General features: G+C 46.8%; 1 protein-coding gene across 9 annotated transcripts in view; it reads left to right on the forward strand.

Moving 5' to 3' along the window:
- The window catches only part of Arhgap17 (Rho GTPase activating protein 17), a 93,846-nt gene extending 84,049 nt beyond the window's left edge, over window positions 1-9,797 (forward strand). For 3 of the 9 annotated variants that reach the window (XM_085841340.1, XM_029479222.2, XM_029479223.2), the window contains 2 exons: window positions 1,664-2,170; window positions 8,563-9,793. In XM_085841340.1, coding sequence (XP_085697466.1) covers window positions 1,664-2,170; window positions 8,563-8,693 — 638 coding nt within the window. In that variant the 3' untranslated portion in view covers window positions 8,694-9,793. Of the gene's footprint in view, window positions 1-1,663; window positions 2,171-3,184; window positions 3,233-4,756; window positions 4,806-8,562 lie in introns of all 9 variants that reach the window. The other 6 variants (XR_015047816.1, XM_021166495.3, XM_021166493.3 and 3 more) reach the window with 6 other exon arrangements.
- Window positions 9,798-15,508: the final 5,711 nt, after the last annotated feature.

Raw genomic sequence — 15,508 nt, forward strand, 5'->3', positions numbered from 1 at the left:
ACAGTTAGTGCTGCTTAGAGCAGAAAAGCAGCCTTCTCCCCTCCCCTTCCTTTTCTCTTCTTTTTCTTCTTTTTCTTCCTCCTCCTCTTCCTCACAGCTTACATCAGCCAGAGTGTGGCTAATATTCCAAAGAGCTTTTCCTTTGTAAGCTGACTGTTGTTTCTGTAGGGAAAGATTTTATGAGTCAGTGGGCTCAGAGTTCTAGGCCAGTAATTCAGAGCAAACACCATGTAACCCCTCTTGCTGGGCCCTGTGAGTAGGAAGAAAACAGTGTGGGAAGGAAGAAGAGGAAAAGGAATTCTGGGAGACCACATGAGATGGGTTTGAATCTGTTCCATCACCTCTTAGCTATGCAATTGTTAGAAAATAACCTGCCAGGTTGCACTCTGGGTCAGTCCCACAGTGACCTAGTGAGATGGACAGATGGAAATAGAGGCCTGGTTTGCAGATGAGTGGTGCCTGCTTATTTTTGTCCTCTGGTTCCTCCTGTCTCGGGTTCTCAGTGTGACCTCAGGAGGGATGGAAATGTGTTCAAAATGCTCCTCTTTGCCCCCATCATCCTCTCTTTACCACCAGATTCTGTTCAGATCTAAGATGGCCGCAGAGCAAGGATTGTGATTCATCTCATTTTAGGGAAACAGATGCAGGCTTGTTTGTAATTGATTCTATCTAGAATGTATCCAGAATTGGTAGAATTTCCATGAGTCAAAACCAAAGTCAGTCTGAGGGGAGGATGTAGCCCAGTGGTAGAATGCATGCCTAGCATGGAGGGACCCTAGGTTCAGTCCCCAGTGGCTACCCTCCCCCACACCGACCTCAGACCCTGCAGGAAATGCTTGGGCAACTGTGAATGGAGGTGGGCTGCCTCTGTTCTTCCCTCCTGGATTTGTTCCCATACTTTTAAGTCAAAGTGCATAGGGACTCTGGAAAAGAGCCACAAAGCAACCCTCTATTTTCTGTTTTGTGTGGGTGTGTAGCCTCTCTTAAACTGAGTTCTCTTCCTTTTGAACTTGTAAAATGGCAGGTCACTAAAGACCTGTATATATACCATGCACTTAACTTCTTACATAAATTGCTTATATTGGACTACTTTAAGTTTACAATTCTGTTCCCACTATGCCTGCTACCCCATTGTTACTGTCTGGCTTTATCACCCCACATTTGTCATAGCCGAAACACCGGTGTCATTGTCATTAATTCCACACTGGATTTAGCTCTTCCATTTGTCCAGAATTCCCATCTTGCCTTCCACTTCCTGCCCAAGAGACACCTTAGCACAAGAGTTCTCCTGGCAGCCCGGCGGTGGTGGCGCACGCCTTTAATCCCAGCACTCGGGAGGCAGAGGCAGGCGGATTTCTGAGTTCGAGGCCAGCCTGGTCTACAAAGTGAGTTCCAGGACAGCCAGGGCTATACAGAGAAACCCTGTCTTGAAAAACCAAAAAAAAAAGAGTTCTCCTGGCTCCTTAGCGTCCTCAGGTTGGGAAGGGTTCTGTTTTTCCTTGGTTTCTGTGGCTTTCTGTTTGCCAAATGTTCTTGGGAGTGGACGGGTCTAGAGCTAGGGGCCCATACAGCAGGCCCTCTCCTGATATGTCTGTACCCCTCTCACAACCACACCCAGTCCTAACCCCTGCTCTCACTGACCCTGTCTTTCTCTTCTGTGCAGCTGTGAAGAAACCTGCCCCCGCACCCCCCAAACCAGGAAACCTACCTCCTGGCCACCCTGGAGGACAGAGCTCTCCTGGCACAGGCACATCCCCAAAGCCAAGCGCCCGAAGCCCATCACCGCCTCAGCAGCAGCAGCAGCAACAGCAGCAACAGCAGCAGCAGCAGACCCCAGGCATGCGCCGCTGCTCCAGCAGCCTGCCTCCCATCCAGGCGCCCAGCCACCCACCACCACAGCCTCCAACACAGCCTCGGTTGGGTGAACAGGGACCAGAGCCGGGCCCCACGCCTCCTCAAACCCCCACACCACCTAGCACCCCACCCCTGGCCAAACAGAATCCATCACAAAGTGAGACCACACAGCTGCACGGAACCCTCCCAAGACCACGGCCAGTACCCAAGCCCCGAAACCGGCCTAGCGTGCCACCACCCCCACATCCACCTGGCACCCACACGGGGGATGGTGGCCTTACACCCTCAGTGCCCACAGCCTCCAGAATCATTACTGGTGAGTAGCAAGTGCGCTGTGTTCACTTGGGCCTCCCTTGAGGGCAGTCAACACCAAGCCAGATCGGGCATGTACATGCTGGGGGCACAGCCACACTTCTTCCCTTGAGCCGTGTGTGGCTGCTTTTCTATCAAGACAGCACAGATCATAAGGCCTGTAGCATTCTTCTGGGTGTAAGAGATCTTCATTTACATACTGTAAAGGCAAATGCCTTTAAGTCCAGGTGGAAGGTGTGGTACAGCATGGACATGGAGTTCACAGGGAGTCCTTCTCAAAAGCTGGGCATAGTGGACAATACCTGGGGACAGGAGCCTCATCCACAAAGCAAGTTCCAGGCCACGCTGGACTTATTCTAGAAGTAAAAATGCACAAAGTGCAGGATTTCAGAAAGCATCGTCTGTGCTAAATCGAATGCTCTGCGAAGGCAGATCTTCTGAGCAGATCATATCACTGTGCTAGCCTCACATGGCTTAGGGGGAGTGAGTGGAGATTTTCCCATCATTCCCATGGGTCTGCCCTAGGCATGAGGTTGATTGTACATTGTAGAGCTGTCTTGTGGGATGTTTTAATAGATAGTCCTATAAAGCATGATCATCTTATTTAATCAAAGGAAGAATGTTTCCACCTGGGTACTAGACTTCTTATTAAGTTTGAAAAATAATGGGTTCTTTGTGTTTTTAATGGTCATGTGGGCTATGCATCATTTCTTATCAGCAGCTTGCTTTTAATTACTGCAACCTTGCTGTGGGTTGTCCTATATGGGAGCATGCTAGTAGAAGCCACTGAGCTGTTCCTCTGGCTCTCCAGCCCTCACAAGTGACTTCTCAGAGATGATAATCCAATGCTAAACCCAAAGTAATAAGTTAACTAACTACAAAAAGATTTTTTTTCCAGGACTATAATGTATAGTTTAACGTATGTTACCCGTAGTTAATAACTGTTTCTATGACAGCAGGCTGTTTGTTTGAATAGCACAAAGCCACATTGGTTTCTTTGCTGTGTGTTTCCCACTAGATGCCCTTCCCGGTTCCCTCACAGGTGGGGAAGGTTTCCAGAACTAAGGTCTGTAACTCCAGCAGCTTGACCTGCAGCTGCAAGCGCCCCCGCTTAGCCATGTCCTGTGTGTGCTTTTGACTTTGTGCTCAGAGTGGCCATCAGTCAGCCATCCATCCTGTAGCGTATAGTTGTGCCTTTTGTCCCATCAGAAGAATGTTGAGCTTTGGATTTGCTCCAAATCTAAGACATGGCTGTCATAGGATGAGCTCTCAGTGTGGAGCCCTCAGATAAGATGCTGTACTGTTCCATTTTTTTCTTTGGGTAAGCCCCTCCCAGTGTTCCATTCTCCTCAGTGCTTATCACTGGCTCATCAGGATCCTGGTCTCAGAAGAGGACCAGGGCACCAGCAACACAGAAAATTAGGCATCCCTGTGCTTTGTGCTTTAATTTTTAATTTTGTATCCTAAGTGCAAGGTAACTGCATGGAGCTTCTTAATTGATGTCTAAAACTCTCAGCCCCTCCAAACTTCCCAGATAATCCTCCTGAGTTCCCTTTATGCCCTCTGCATCCAGCATGCTTACATTTTGCTTTCCTAAGCCGTATGAGCTTTTAAAAGACACATGGAGGCTCACCTGAACATACATTTGGGCATTTATTGAGCAGCAAAAGGCTCCCATAGGGCACAGTTGCTTTATTCAGTTCAAGCTTGAAATGGTGGAGGACACAGACATTCATCCGCTTTCCTCAGGACCTGGTAATTAATCCGTTAGTTGAGTGACTAAACCTTAGTTAAGGCTGAGCCTTTTAACACTTTAATACTTAGGACACCAAAATTTTCCTCAGTTCTTTTAACTAGATTAGAGAACTCTGCAAACCAGGTATATTCCTGTTTTATAATACCATGGACACCCACACCCATAGTATTGCCATATATGTGTGTTTATTGCCAAAAGATTGTCTTAATTGATTTATCATTCACTACACTTTATAGTGAGGTAAAATTTTACTTTTAAAAATTATCTTAATTCAAAAAAAAAATTATCTAAGATGTTACCTGGTTTTTTAAATCTTTGCTATAAATTTTCTTAGCACAAGAAATCCAGGGTCCCTGTAATTTCCTTTATATTGTAGCATTAACCTGAAGTATCTTAAGGCCCCCCAGCCTACACACACTTGGAAATGTATAGAAGGCCAGCATGTGGAATTTAGGAATCTCCTAGCATGGATCATGCTGTTAGTGTCTCCTCTTAGATAGAGTCCTAGGATTTTCAAGATAAAGTACACAGCACAGACGTTTATTGTGGCATGCTTTAACTTGGGAAACTTTGGAAAGATTCCTGAAACCATCTCACCATTTGCATCATTTAACTTAAAGCTTCGGGTGTTAGGAATTGAGTGAATGCTTGTGGGCAGGGCACACTGCCAAGCGACTTGGTAGCTCCCTCCCTTCTTCCAAGCTCAGTCTCAGAGCTCTGGAGAAGGGAGGGATTCTGGACCATCCTAAATGTCAAGCTCTCATTGTAACTCTGTAAAGCAGAAGGATTTTAGCAAAGAGTATTCTAATTTAAACATTTTATTAAATAATTTAGATGTATGACCTGCCATATTCAGTAAGAACTGAAATTGGAATGATTAATGGTAAGGAAAAGGCAACTGATTGGCCAAAGCATTTTTGCTACTTTATGATCGTATTTGTGCACTAATGGCTGCCACTAACCAAGTCACCCTAACCTTGCCTGCCTGCACCCCTACTAATAGTGCATGTACTAAGGAGAGCTCGCTGTGTCCATGCCTGCTCCTCATTGTTCATGGACTTTAACAGGTGGTCACTGGGCTGGCCTTGTTACTCCTTCATTTGCATTCCTTCCTCTTCTAGCAGGCTTGAGATGTAGTAGACAGAGCATGTGCTATAGCATGGGGAAGGCACAACCTGGTTGATGTGTCAAGGGCCCACATTAGGCACAACGAGTAAAGGGATTAAATCAGATGAAATAAGAAAGGCTCTAACGGCCCATAAATAGCAGTGGGTGAGCGAAGGATAGTTATCTGTTACCATGTAACATGCCAGACTAGGCCTTGTAGGACCCAGAGAGAGACAAGAGGTCACAGGCACCACTTAGGTATTGAGATCTTTATTTTCTAGTTGCAGACGTTTGCTTCTAGCCTGCCTTTGAAGGCTGTCTCGCCCTGTTTTCTGAAGGCAGGGAAGTACGAGATCTCACTTGCCCTGTGTGAATTTTATCCCAGCATTAGGCTTTTCCGATGCATTCAGTGCCACCTCCCACATAGGAATACAGACCCACTATTTCATCAGATACCTGTGCTATTACTACTTGTAGCTGGACATTTACTGCGTTTCTGCTTCTAATTGCAGTTTCATATGTAGATGGCATATTCATGGGAAGTCAGACATTCAGTGAGATTGAATCCCACCTTTAGCTAGAGCAGTGGTTCTCAACCTGTGAATTGCAGCACCAAAAAAACCATCAAAAAAACCCACAAGTTTTTACATCACAGTTGATAGTAGTAGCAGAATTACAGTTATGAAGTAGCAATGAAAATAATTTTATGATTGAGGGTCACCACAAGATGAAGGACTGTAAAGGGTCCCAGTAGTAGGAAGGTTGAGAACCGCTGGTCATTCTGTTGTTCACAGACCAGACTTGCTAAGGAATCCAGGGCTTTCAGACCTGAGAGAGGCTGGGTGGGTGACAGTGATGTTCGGGGCTTTACTTTGCATTGGGTTGCTTTCCAGGATGTGTTTAGATTTGGTGCTTATATGAGTTGATATCAAAATAGCATTTTTGAAGAAAAGGGTTGCAACCTAAAGCACATAATCAAAATTATTGGAGTGAAAATTCTTCTAGACCCATACCTTAAACTCTATAGAGTGCCAGTCCTGCCCCTTGGAAGCCTGTTCCAAGAAAGAATGAGTTCCATTTGTCAGGATCCCAGGTCCATCTCACTGTCCTCCCTGTGCCTTGAGGCCAAGCAAGGCCTGTTACCTGATGCTCTTTTCTGCGTTTCTTGTTATCATCTTTAAATTATCTTTAATACGAACGTCTTGGAGATGTGTAGAATCATTAAAAGCGGAAAAAAGAAGGCTTGAGGGTGTCTTCTAAAATGACACTTTCTTACTGCAGTGAACCAGGTGTTCACTTCAGCCATTACCTCCTCAGACAGTGTCTTCTCCTTTGGGAGCTCACAGAGGATGCACATGGTCCTCTGGGAGGTGGAACACACAGTGCAGTCCAGAGAGACCAGACATGCTGTCTTTGCTTTGTGTATGACCTGTGCTGGCATGTCACCTTGATATAGTGGTGCCCCTGATCTCCACAGTGGAGCTAATGCTGGTATAGTGTGTACAGCAGCTCACTGACGTGGTCTGACAGTTGCTGTGGAATGCACGTGTCTTCATTTTGCAGTAGATGCATAGCTGTCCTTCCAGAAACTGACCCTGCACACAGTGCAGCCTATCTTCCCATCTTACCACTCTCTGCACACGCTCCATTGTTTGCTGTCACAAAACAGTTTCTTATTCTTAGGAGAATAAGAGAGACTGGGGAGGACAGATTAGACAGACAGGAGGCAGAGGAGAGCCATGTCCCTTATACCTCACCACATTGGTTTTGTTCTAAATGTATTATTGTTTTCATCATAAGTAGAGAATTTCAGAAAAGTACAAATTAAGAAATGATATATATGCGAGGCAGTAGTGACACATTTAATCCCAGCACTTGGGAGGTAGAAGCAGGCAGATCTCTGAGTTCAAGGCAAGCCTGGTCTACAGAGCAAGTTCCAGAATACCCAGGCTACACAGAGAAGCCCTATCTTTAAAAAAAGAAAGTAATTTTTAAAAAATGTATCTAGATTGATTTAGGAAAAGAAGAGCCAGTTTGTCCTCTGTGACAGCTGGCACACGAGCAGAGGTGTCAACAAGTAGACATCTGGTTACTAGGCATTTTCATTCTGCATGCTCATGTCTGTTCCTTAGTCCATGTGAACTCCCTGGGCTAGCAGTGGCATCTGTGGTAGGTAGGGTTATAGGGGCAGAGACTGAGTCTGCGATGATTTTCTTGTTCACTGCTGCCTTGAGTCATGGCCACCTCTCTGCCTTAGGCTATGAAAAGGGAGGGTTGGCAAGGTGTTTGCACTAGCCCACTGTTTATCTGTCCATCTACTACCTAGCTTTATAGGGTCTGCTTTGTACCAGTCATGGCTGTAAGCACTGAACAAGACAGATATGCCCTTGCTCTGTGTGAGCCACAACTCTGAGATGGCCTTAATTCTGTGTACACAGGCCGCTTTTGATTGTCTGTGAACCATGAGATTCGGACCCATTCTGTTTATTTTTGAGTTCCTATAAATCTGGAGTGTCTGGAATGATGCTGAGCGCCTGGACCCTTTAACTCCTTGGCACCTCCATAATCTAAACATTTCCCCTAGTTAGGGTACAAGGACAAGTTTCTTGACCTAGGAAAAAGTAAACCTACAGCTCAGAACTATACGGAGAGAGACCAGGAGGGGCTCTGAGGAGGGGAAGAAACCAGTCTCCTGCCTTACATAGGGGTTTCGACAAGGCCCCGTCTGTCTCGTTTACTAGTGTATCCTCAGCAGCAGAGCAGGAATGAGCATGTGGTAGTCTAGAAGAGAGCTGTGGTGAATGAGGAGGGTCTTGTGAGCATGGAAGGGAGGGGCTTACGGCCTGTATATTTTCCATAGTACTGAAGGAATTTTCAATCAACCGAAGAAGATATAAAAAGAGATTTCAGTGTATTCGTATTAGAAAAATAGTATTTAGAGATGTGGTGGTCTACTGAAGTTGTTCACAAAAGGTGACTGTATCCCACGGGGAACACTTAACAGTTCCTGGAGACATTTCAGGTTCTCTCTCTGGAGGTCAGTATGCTGTATGCCACCAGCATTTTGTTGGTAAAAGCTGCCAGACTACCCAGTATCCTACAGTGCCGAGGACAGTCCCTACAACTCAGAATAACTCAATCTAAGCTTTGATTCAGTGCAGGTTGAGGTCACAGCTTTATCACCCAGAGGTAAATGCCTGCAGCCTCAGAAAAGAGTTCTTCCCAGGGCAATCGTCCCCAGCAACATAGAAGCTGTTAGGAACGCTCAGTGCAATGGAGGCCTAGGTGAGAGTAGAATTGCCCTCACTCAAAGCAAGCATCCTTCAAGGGTCACATCCCTCCAGCTGCCCAGTCTCTCTGGATTCTCAGTAGGCTGTGGTAGGCAACTGCTGCCTAGGGTCTCAAGGCCTTGAAACCTTTGGAAAGGGCTGTGTTTGTGCATGGGCTGTCTTGGATCTTCTAGCCTCCTCCTCAGTGCATTGGTGGCATTTGGACCTCACTCTTACTAATGTCTCTTCATGTTTTTTGTCCAGACACCAATTCTAGGGTTTCTGAATCACTTCGCAGCATCTTTCCTGAAATCCATTCAGACTTGGCAAGCAAAGAAGTGCCTGGCCACATCCTGCTGGACATAGACAATGACACAGAAAGTACTGCATTGTGAAGAAAGCCACTTGCCAGCCTTTGGCCCTCCATCCCAGTGAACGGAACTGGGTCAGGCAAGCCTCTGTCTCTGCAGACCAAACAGTGAGAAGCTTTTAGTGGGGGAAGGAAGGTCTGACTACGAGGGACTAGACTCCCACGGCCCAAGGAGAAGGTGAGGGCCAGTCCTCAAAGCTGAATGACCTGTGTCGTAAAGAAGTTGGCTTGCTTTATCTAGGATGAAAATCATGCCAAAAATGATCAGGACAAAGAAATACCGACAGCAAAAGGAGTATTACTGCCGAGAGGTGTATGGGAAGCTTTTGCCAGAGCTGTCAGCTCAGACAGCTCTGATTGTGACTAAGAAGAGACTTACCTATCTATTTAATAAAACATTAATTATGCAAGTTGCCTACTTCCTGCTACTTGGACTTTGGTTCTCACATACCAGAAGGAGCTTCCATTCCTTCAGATTTGCTGCAGAATCATTTTGTATTAAATACAGTCTGTCTCCTCCAACCCCCAGAACCTCGAGCATTGGCGACTGCTGGCTCTGTCGCCTCAGCAGAATGGATGCAAGTTGTGCCTTGTGGATTGCCAGAATATGGAGAGAAATATACCGTTCTTTTTTTTAAAAAAGAAAAAAACAAACTATAATTGCTACTTGATAAAGAGCGAATGTTATTCTAGTTTCATGTTTAATTTGAATTAAATATATTCTGTGGTTTATATGAAAACTTGCTAATTCTTAGAGGCAAATTCTTGGATATATACATTTGTGTTTGTGCATATATGTGCATGTGTGAGCTTGCCTGTGTGTTTGTCTATAGGAATTTGAAACAATAGAGAGATGCTAGCATGGTAGTTTCAGCACTTGGGAGGCAGAGGGCTATAAGTTCAAGACCAGACTGGGATACACAGCAAGTCTCTGGGAATGGGAGTGGCGAAGCAGGTGGAGTGACAGGCAGAAGGACCAGGTGTTTAAGGTCATCCTTAACTACATAGTGAGTTGTGGGCCAGCATACACTCTATGAGGCCATGTCTTAGACTGCCCAGCTGTGACCAGCTGCCTGGACCCGTACAGACCATCCATGGTTAAGGCCTCTTTTCAGGTTGCAGTCTTGTATCTCTTTCTAGTCTGTTGAGAAAGACTTGGACTCAGAGAAGCTGATGCCCAGTGACTTTCAGGGCTGTGTGTGTGTGTTCATTGAGAACTATGACTTCCAGCAACCTGAACGTTCCCCTGTCCTGTCTAAGAGTAAGACCCTTAGAGGAGCAGCGTAGGACCTAAGTGAGGCAGTCAGTCTAGACGGCTGTTCTCCTTGTGCCCCCTCCCTACCTAGGGTGCTTTTCTAGATAACAGAGAAGTAGACACTGACATTGGTAGATGCCTGGGACTTTGATTGTTAGAGGTCTGTGATCTCCTCTGGCTTAGAAGACATTGTGACTGGGCACAGGATCTGCCTGCTTGGAATCCCAGCACTCAGGAGGCTGAGGCAAGAGCATTGTGAGCTCAAGCCTCTCTGAGCTGCAACTATCTCACGAACTAGACCAAAAATATGTCACTATGTGTATGTGTTGTTATGTATACACACATTTGTACATCTAAGCAAGATCAAGTATCTCTTCACTCAATGTTCCCTGTACCTCCAAAGCACTTTAAAGTCCTTTATTTGTTAATTACACTGAAGACGTGCACCTGGAAACATTCTCCCTGCCTTTCAAATTTATGTCTGGGCTAAAGAGATGGCTCAGAGGTTAAGAGCACTTGTTCATCTTGCAGAGGACCTGGGTTCAATTCCCAGCACCTGCATAGTGGTTCACAACCATCTCTAACTCCATTTCCAGAGGATCCAATGTCCTCTTCTGACCTCTGTGAATACCAAAGACCCATGTGATACACATACAGGAATACAGAGAAGACACACACACACAAAAATTTATTTTAGTTTTTTTATTAAATTATTTATTTACATTCCAAATGTTGTCCCTCTTCCCTATCCCCCCTCCCAAAGTTCTTCACCCCATCCGCCCTCCCCTCTGCCTCTGAAAGGCTGTTCCCCCACCTCCCTTTTCTGGGGCATCAAGTATCTCCAGGATTAGGTACATCCTTTCTCACTATAAAAAAAAAATAAGTATTTAAAATGTATGTCTGCTGAAGGCTTCCTCTTGCCTTGTTTTTCACTACACTACAGAACCAAGCTGTGGAGAGATTGTTACAGGTTGTACTTAGAGCTCCACCCCTTTTCTAAAGAGCTAGGCATGAGCATTGCCTGCAGGGCCCTGAAGATAACCCCACTGATGCCAGGGCTGTCACTGAGAGAAGAGCTGGGGCTGGAGATGAGAGTTCATACTCACTGTCCCTGCCTGTGGCTCATGCCTGGTGTCGGTGGTGCTAAAGTATACCACACTTACTGTTTGCTTGGGTGGGACCCTGTCTAAATTTTGACTGCCCAGTTCTTAGAAGAAATGAAAATTTTGATTCCACGATGTCAAAAAAATACGAAACTGAAGCTGCCACCCATCCTCACTGAGGGCCAGGCTTATGTGGCACTGAGTGGCTCAGCTCTTAAGGACCACAATCATTATACAATGACTCTCACACGATGCAGAACCAAGAGTGGCACCTGGTTCCCCTTCCCTCTTTAAGGACTTATCATGTGCCCCTTTGTGACACTACATGTGTCCGAGTGTTTTCCCCTGCCTGACATCATGGTGGCATCTCTGGCAATCCAGAAGGTTGATGGTCTCCAGAAAGATGCTTCTAGAATCTGCCTTTCAGATGGTTTCCCTCTCTTTTCCACGGTTTCTCAGAAGCTCTGGGACTGTGTGCTCAGAGTGCCCTGTGGCTACACATTAACACTAGGATCACGGATCCATTCCTCTTCGCACCCCTGTTGCCCGCTTAGCCTTCTAAAAGGAACCTGCTTTTGATCCCACACAGTGAGGAGTTGGCCCCTGGCTGCTCTGCACATTGGAAGGGGTTGTACGCTCTGGACACTCAAGAGTTAGAAGTAGTTAGCGTGATCTGCACCCTGAAACTGGTGGGAATGGACCCCTCTTCTTGGGGCTCCACCTCCCAGTGTGAGCTCATTGGAAGGTCTTAAGGCAAAGCTTCCCCTGGTTGCTTGTGTGTAGTCTGTTCTCAACATTCCTTCCATGCTGTAGAGCATCCATCCTGTCCCTTTACACTAGAGCCTGCACGGACTCTCAGACACAGCCTTCACTAGCAGATGCTTCAAGCTCCACTTTTTTTTTCGTAACATTGGTGGAGCTAAGAAGAAGAAGTGAACTGGCATGGTGCAATCAAACAGTATTAACTGTCCACATTGTGGAGACTGTACCTCTCTGGCTAGTGTGGATTTATACAGCTTTGTACATTTGCGAGCCCCTTAGGCAGGAGGCAGGGGCATCTCTCCTGGCACAGTGCTTAGGAGCTCTGAGTGACAACCAACGGTTACTGTGCATGCCAGAGAAAACCAGCCTGTGAATAAAGAAATCTATAATTGTGTTAAGAGATGGGTGCAAAGGCTGGAGGGGTGCACACACTTGGTTGCCAAAAGTCTCCACTTATCTTGAGGCTGTTTTGTGTTTCCTGTACTACGTCCTCACAGTAAATTGCTTTATTTTGTTTATTGACCCTTTGCATAAAGTTTGCAGGTTTGTTTCTGTTACAGCCAACCAAAAGCCTCATCATACTCGCTAGTCTGAGGAAGCCAACTGCTTCTCGTCCGGCAGCCATGGCCTGTGCACCCCACACAGGCAACAGGCAAACACACCTCCTTCCGCTCCCAACAACTCCAGTGTTCACCATCACACCTATGCCTGCCAGCGATGGTTCTCTGACAAGTGATCACACACCTCACAGCTTCCATGGGTCAGGGTCTGGGGAAAGCTCAGCTAGGGCCTCTGCTAGGATCTCCTAGGGCTGCAGTGAAGGTCTGGTAGGAGCTGTGATTTCATCTGGAGGCTGTGCTGGGAAGGGAAGATCCAAGCTGTCAAACTCCATTTCTGTGTGTTTGTGGCCACAAGGTCTGAGGCCCTTCCCGATTCTGGCCATCCTTTGGAGGTGACTGTTCCTGGTGTCTGCAGGAGTCCCTTATGTCCCTTCAGTGGCTGCTTCATCAAGCAAGCCAGGAAGTCTCCATAGTGAGTCAACTTACAAGACTCTCTAAATCTTTTTTTTTTTTTAATCTAGATTTTATTTATTCTATCAGTGGTTTGCCTGCATGTGTGCCTGGTGCTCACAGAGGTCAGAAGAGGGTATTGCATCCCCTGGAACTGGAGTTACAGATGTGAGCTACCATGTGGGTTCTGGAAACTAAAACTGGCCCTTCTACAAGCACAAGTGTTCTTAACTGCTGGGCTGTCTCTCCAGCCCAAGGCTCTTTTTTCATTACGTAATGTTTTGTGTGTATACAGGTGAGTGTGGGCATGAAGACCAGAAGCTAGCTCTCATGTTCCTCAGATGCTGTCCTCCTTGTTTATTAAGACAAGGTCTCTCTCATGGGCCTGAAGCTCTCTGGAGAGGATAGGCTGGCTGGCTGGCTGGCCAGTGAGCCCCAGAATCTACTTGTCTCCCTAGAACTAGGATTGTAAGTGTTTACCTCAAGCCTGGCCTTTTATTCAGGTTCTGGGGCTCCAACTCGTCACCTTACCAACTGAACTGTATCCTCAGCTCAAGAGAATCATATACAATCTAATCATTACATATAAGACATTACAGTGACATCCCATGAACATCACCCATGTTCTGTGGGTTACATGCAAGTCACATGTTCTTCCCACGTTCAAGGGAAGAGAACCAGGCAGAAAGGCTCACTGACTTCAGTTCCATCCACAGTATGTTAAAGGTCATCACAGATGACACACGTAAGGTTACTTGATAAGGGGAACAACTCCTCAGGTTTGTTTCCATTCTTTCTGCCTGGATCAGAATTCATTCTCTGCACACAAATTATTCTTGTACAGAAAAAAAAAATATGACTTTGGCATTTCATGTAGAAACATTTTTCATGCAAAGACCCTTAGAATTGAAGCCAGGGACTTAAAATTCATTTTGTCCTCCAGGCAAATGTTGGTGGGTTACTCTTCTGCATAGCCCTACTTACACTCTGAGGAGCTAACATGAACAATAGAAACGGGTGTTTAGGTGGGGAGCAGGAAGAGAACATGAGGGTGTCCGTACCTTAGGGAGCTCAGAGCTCAAGTGGACAGTCCATAAAGAAGGGATGGCTGCGGGCGGAGCTGTGAGGTGGCACTAGGGAAAGGAGGCTGGAGTGGTAGGAAGGTGGAGCGCCAGTTGAGAGACAGACTTAACAGAGTTGGAATCTAAGAGGTGGTGAAGACAGTGGGTGATAGAATGGAGTCAACGGGGTGGTGGTGGTGAGGGGTGGGATCGGGGAAGATGGACTCAGCAGGGAGTAAGACTGGAGCAGAAGGTGGTTCTGGGAAGATGGACTCAGCAGGGAGTAAGACTGGAGCAGAAGGTGGTTCTGGGTAAAGAGCATCCGCTGCTCCTCTGAGTACCCAGGCTGTGTTCTCCGTGCTCACATGGCGGCCAGCAACCTTTTGTTCTTGGTGGAAGAGGTGGTTTCACATACACACACACAAGGTAAAACGTTCAGACACATAAAAATAAACCTTTAAAAACGTCTAGGCTTGAGAAGCAGAGGCAGGCAGATCTGTCTGAGTTCAAGGCCAGTCTGGTCAACAAAGCAAGTTCCAGGTGAGTCCTAGTAAGACCTTATCTCACCAAAAATAACCCAAAAAAGTGCTGAGGAGAGGGGAGTGAGGCTAGAACTGGGGGTAGCAAGCAGCGCAGTCAGAGGCTGGCACAGTCAGAGACTGCCACAGTCAGCAGCTGGGCATGGAGGCTGGTAACAAGTTTATAAACTTTCCCAAGGAGAGTGAGCTGAAGAGCTAGAGGAGGTCTGTACTTCAGATCTCTGCAACCCTGTGTTGTAGAGGAAATTGGACCTGGGGTGAGGTGAGACTGGAATCAGGGAGACCCCTTTAGGAGAACTGGTACAGACATTGGACCAAGTAAAGGACAGTGAGAGGTGGGCAGTTGGCTGCTTTTCCTGAGAGGCAAAAGCGGCATAATCTGCTGCCTGCCTGCTTCCTTCCGAGACCTGAGAGTTGACTCAGAATGGCCCAGTTATAAGGAGGACTCGGAAGGCCCCCTCTGCAGAAGCAGCAAGGGCTCCTAGTTTCTGAGCCATCTCTTCAGCCACTAAGCTAGAACTGGAGAAGTGCACACAGTTCCCTCATGTCCTCATGTCTTAATTCTTCTTATTGTATTTTGAGGCAGGGTTTCAAGTAGCCCTAGCAAGGTGGCCTTGACCCAGAATTCCTGGTCCTCTGCTTCTACCTCCCAGGTACTGGGATTGGGGCCGTGGGCCACCCTCTCTCTCTCTCTCTCTCTCTCTCTCTCTCTCTCTCTCTCTCTCTTTCTCTCCACTCCCCGTGTGTGTGTGTGTGTGTGTGTGTGTGTGTGTGTGTGTGTGTGTGTGTGTGTGACAGAGTCTTACCCAAACTGGTAGCCCAAACTGGCCTCAAACTTGCACTTGATCTTAGTCAAAAGGCCGAGCAGCCATGGCCTCAAACTTGCAGTCCTCCTAATTCAGAAGCAGCTGGGGTTATAGGCACATGCCACCACACAGCCCCTGATTTTCACAGTGTGAGCGGTTTCAGGGCACTGCCCACAGATCTGCTTCTCACAGACTGTAAGGAGGAGCAAGTACCACAGTGAGGAAAGCCCCAGGGCCATCCACCCACTCCTTCTAGAATGAAAACACCGATTGGCTTGTCAGCAGCACCTCAGAAGCTCTACTG

The sequence above is a fragment of the Mus caroli genome, unplaced genomic scaffold, assembly GCF_978045245.1.
Source record: "Mus caroli unplaced genomic scaffold, Mus_caroli_1 scaffold_8, whole genome shotgun sequence".
NCBI lineage: Eukaryota > Metazoa > Chordata > Mammalia > Rodentia > Muridae > Mus > Mus caroli.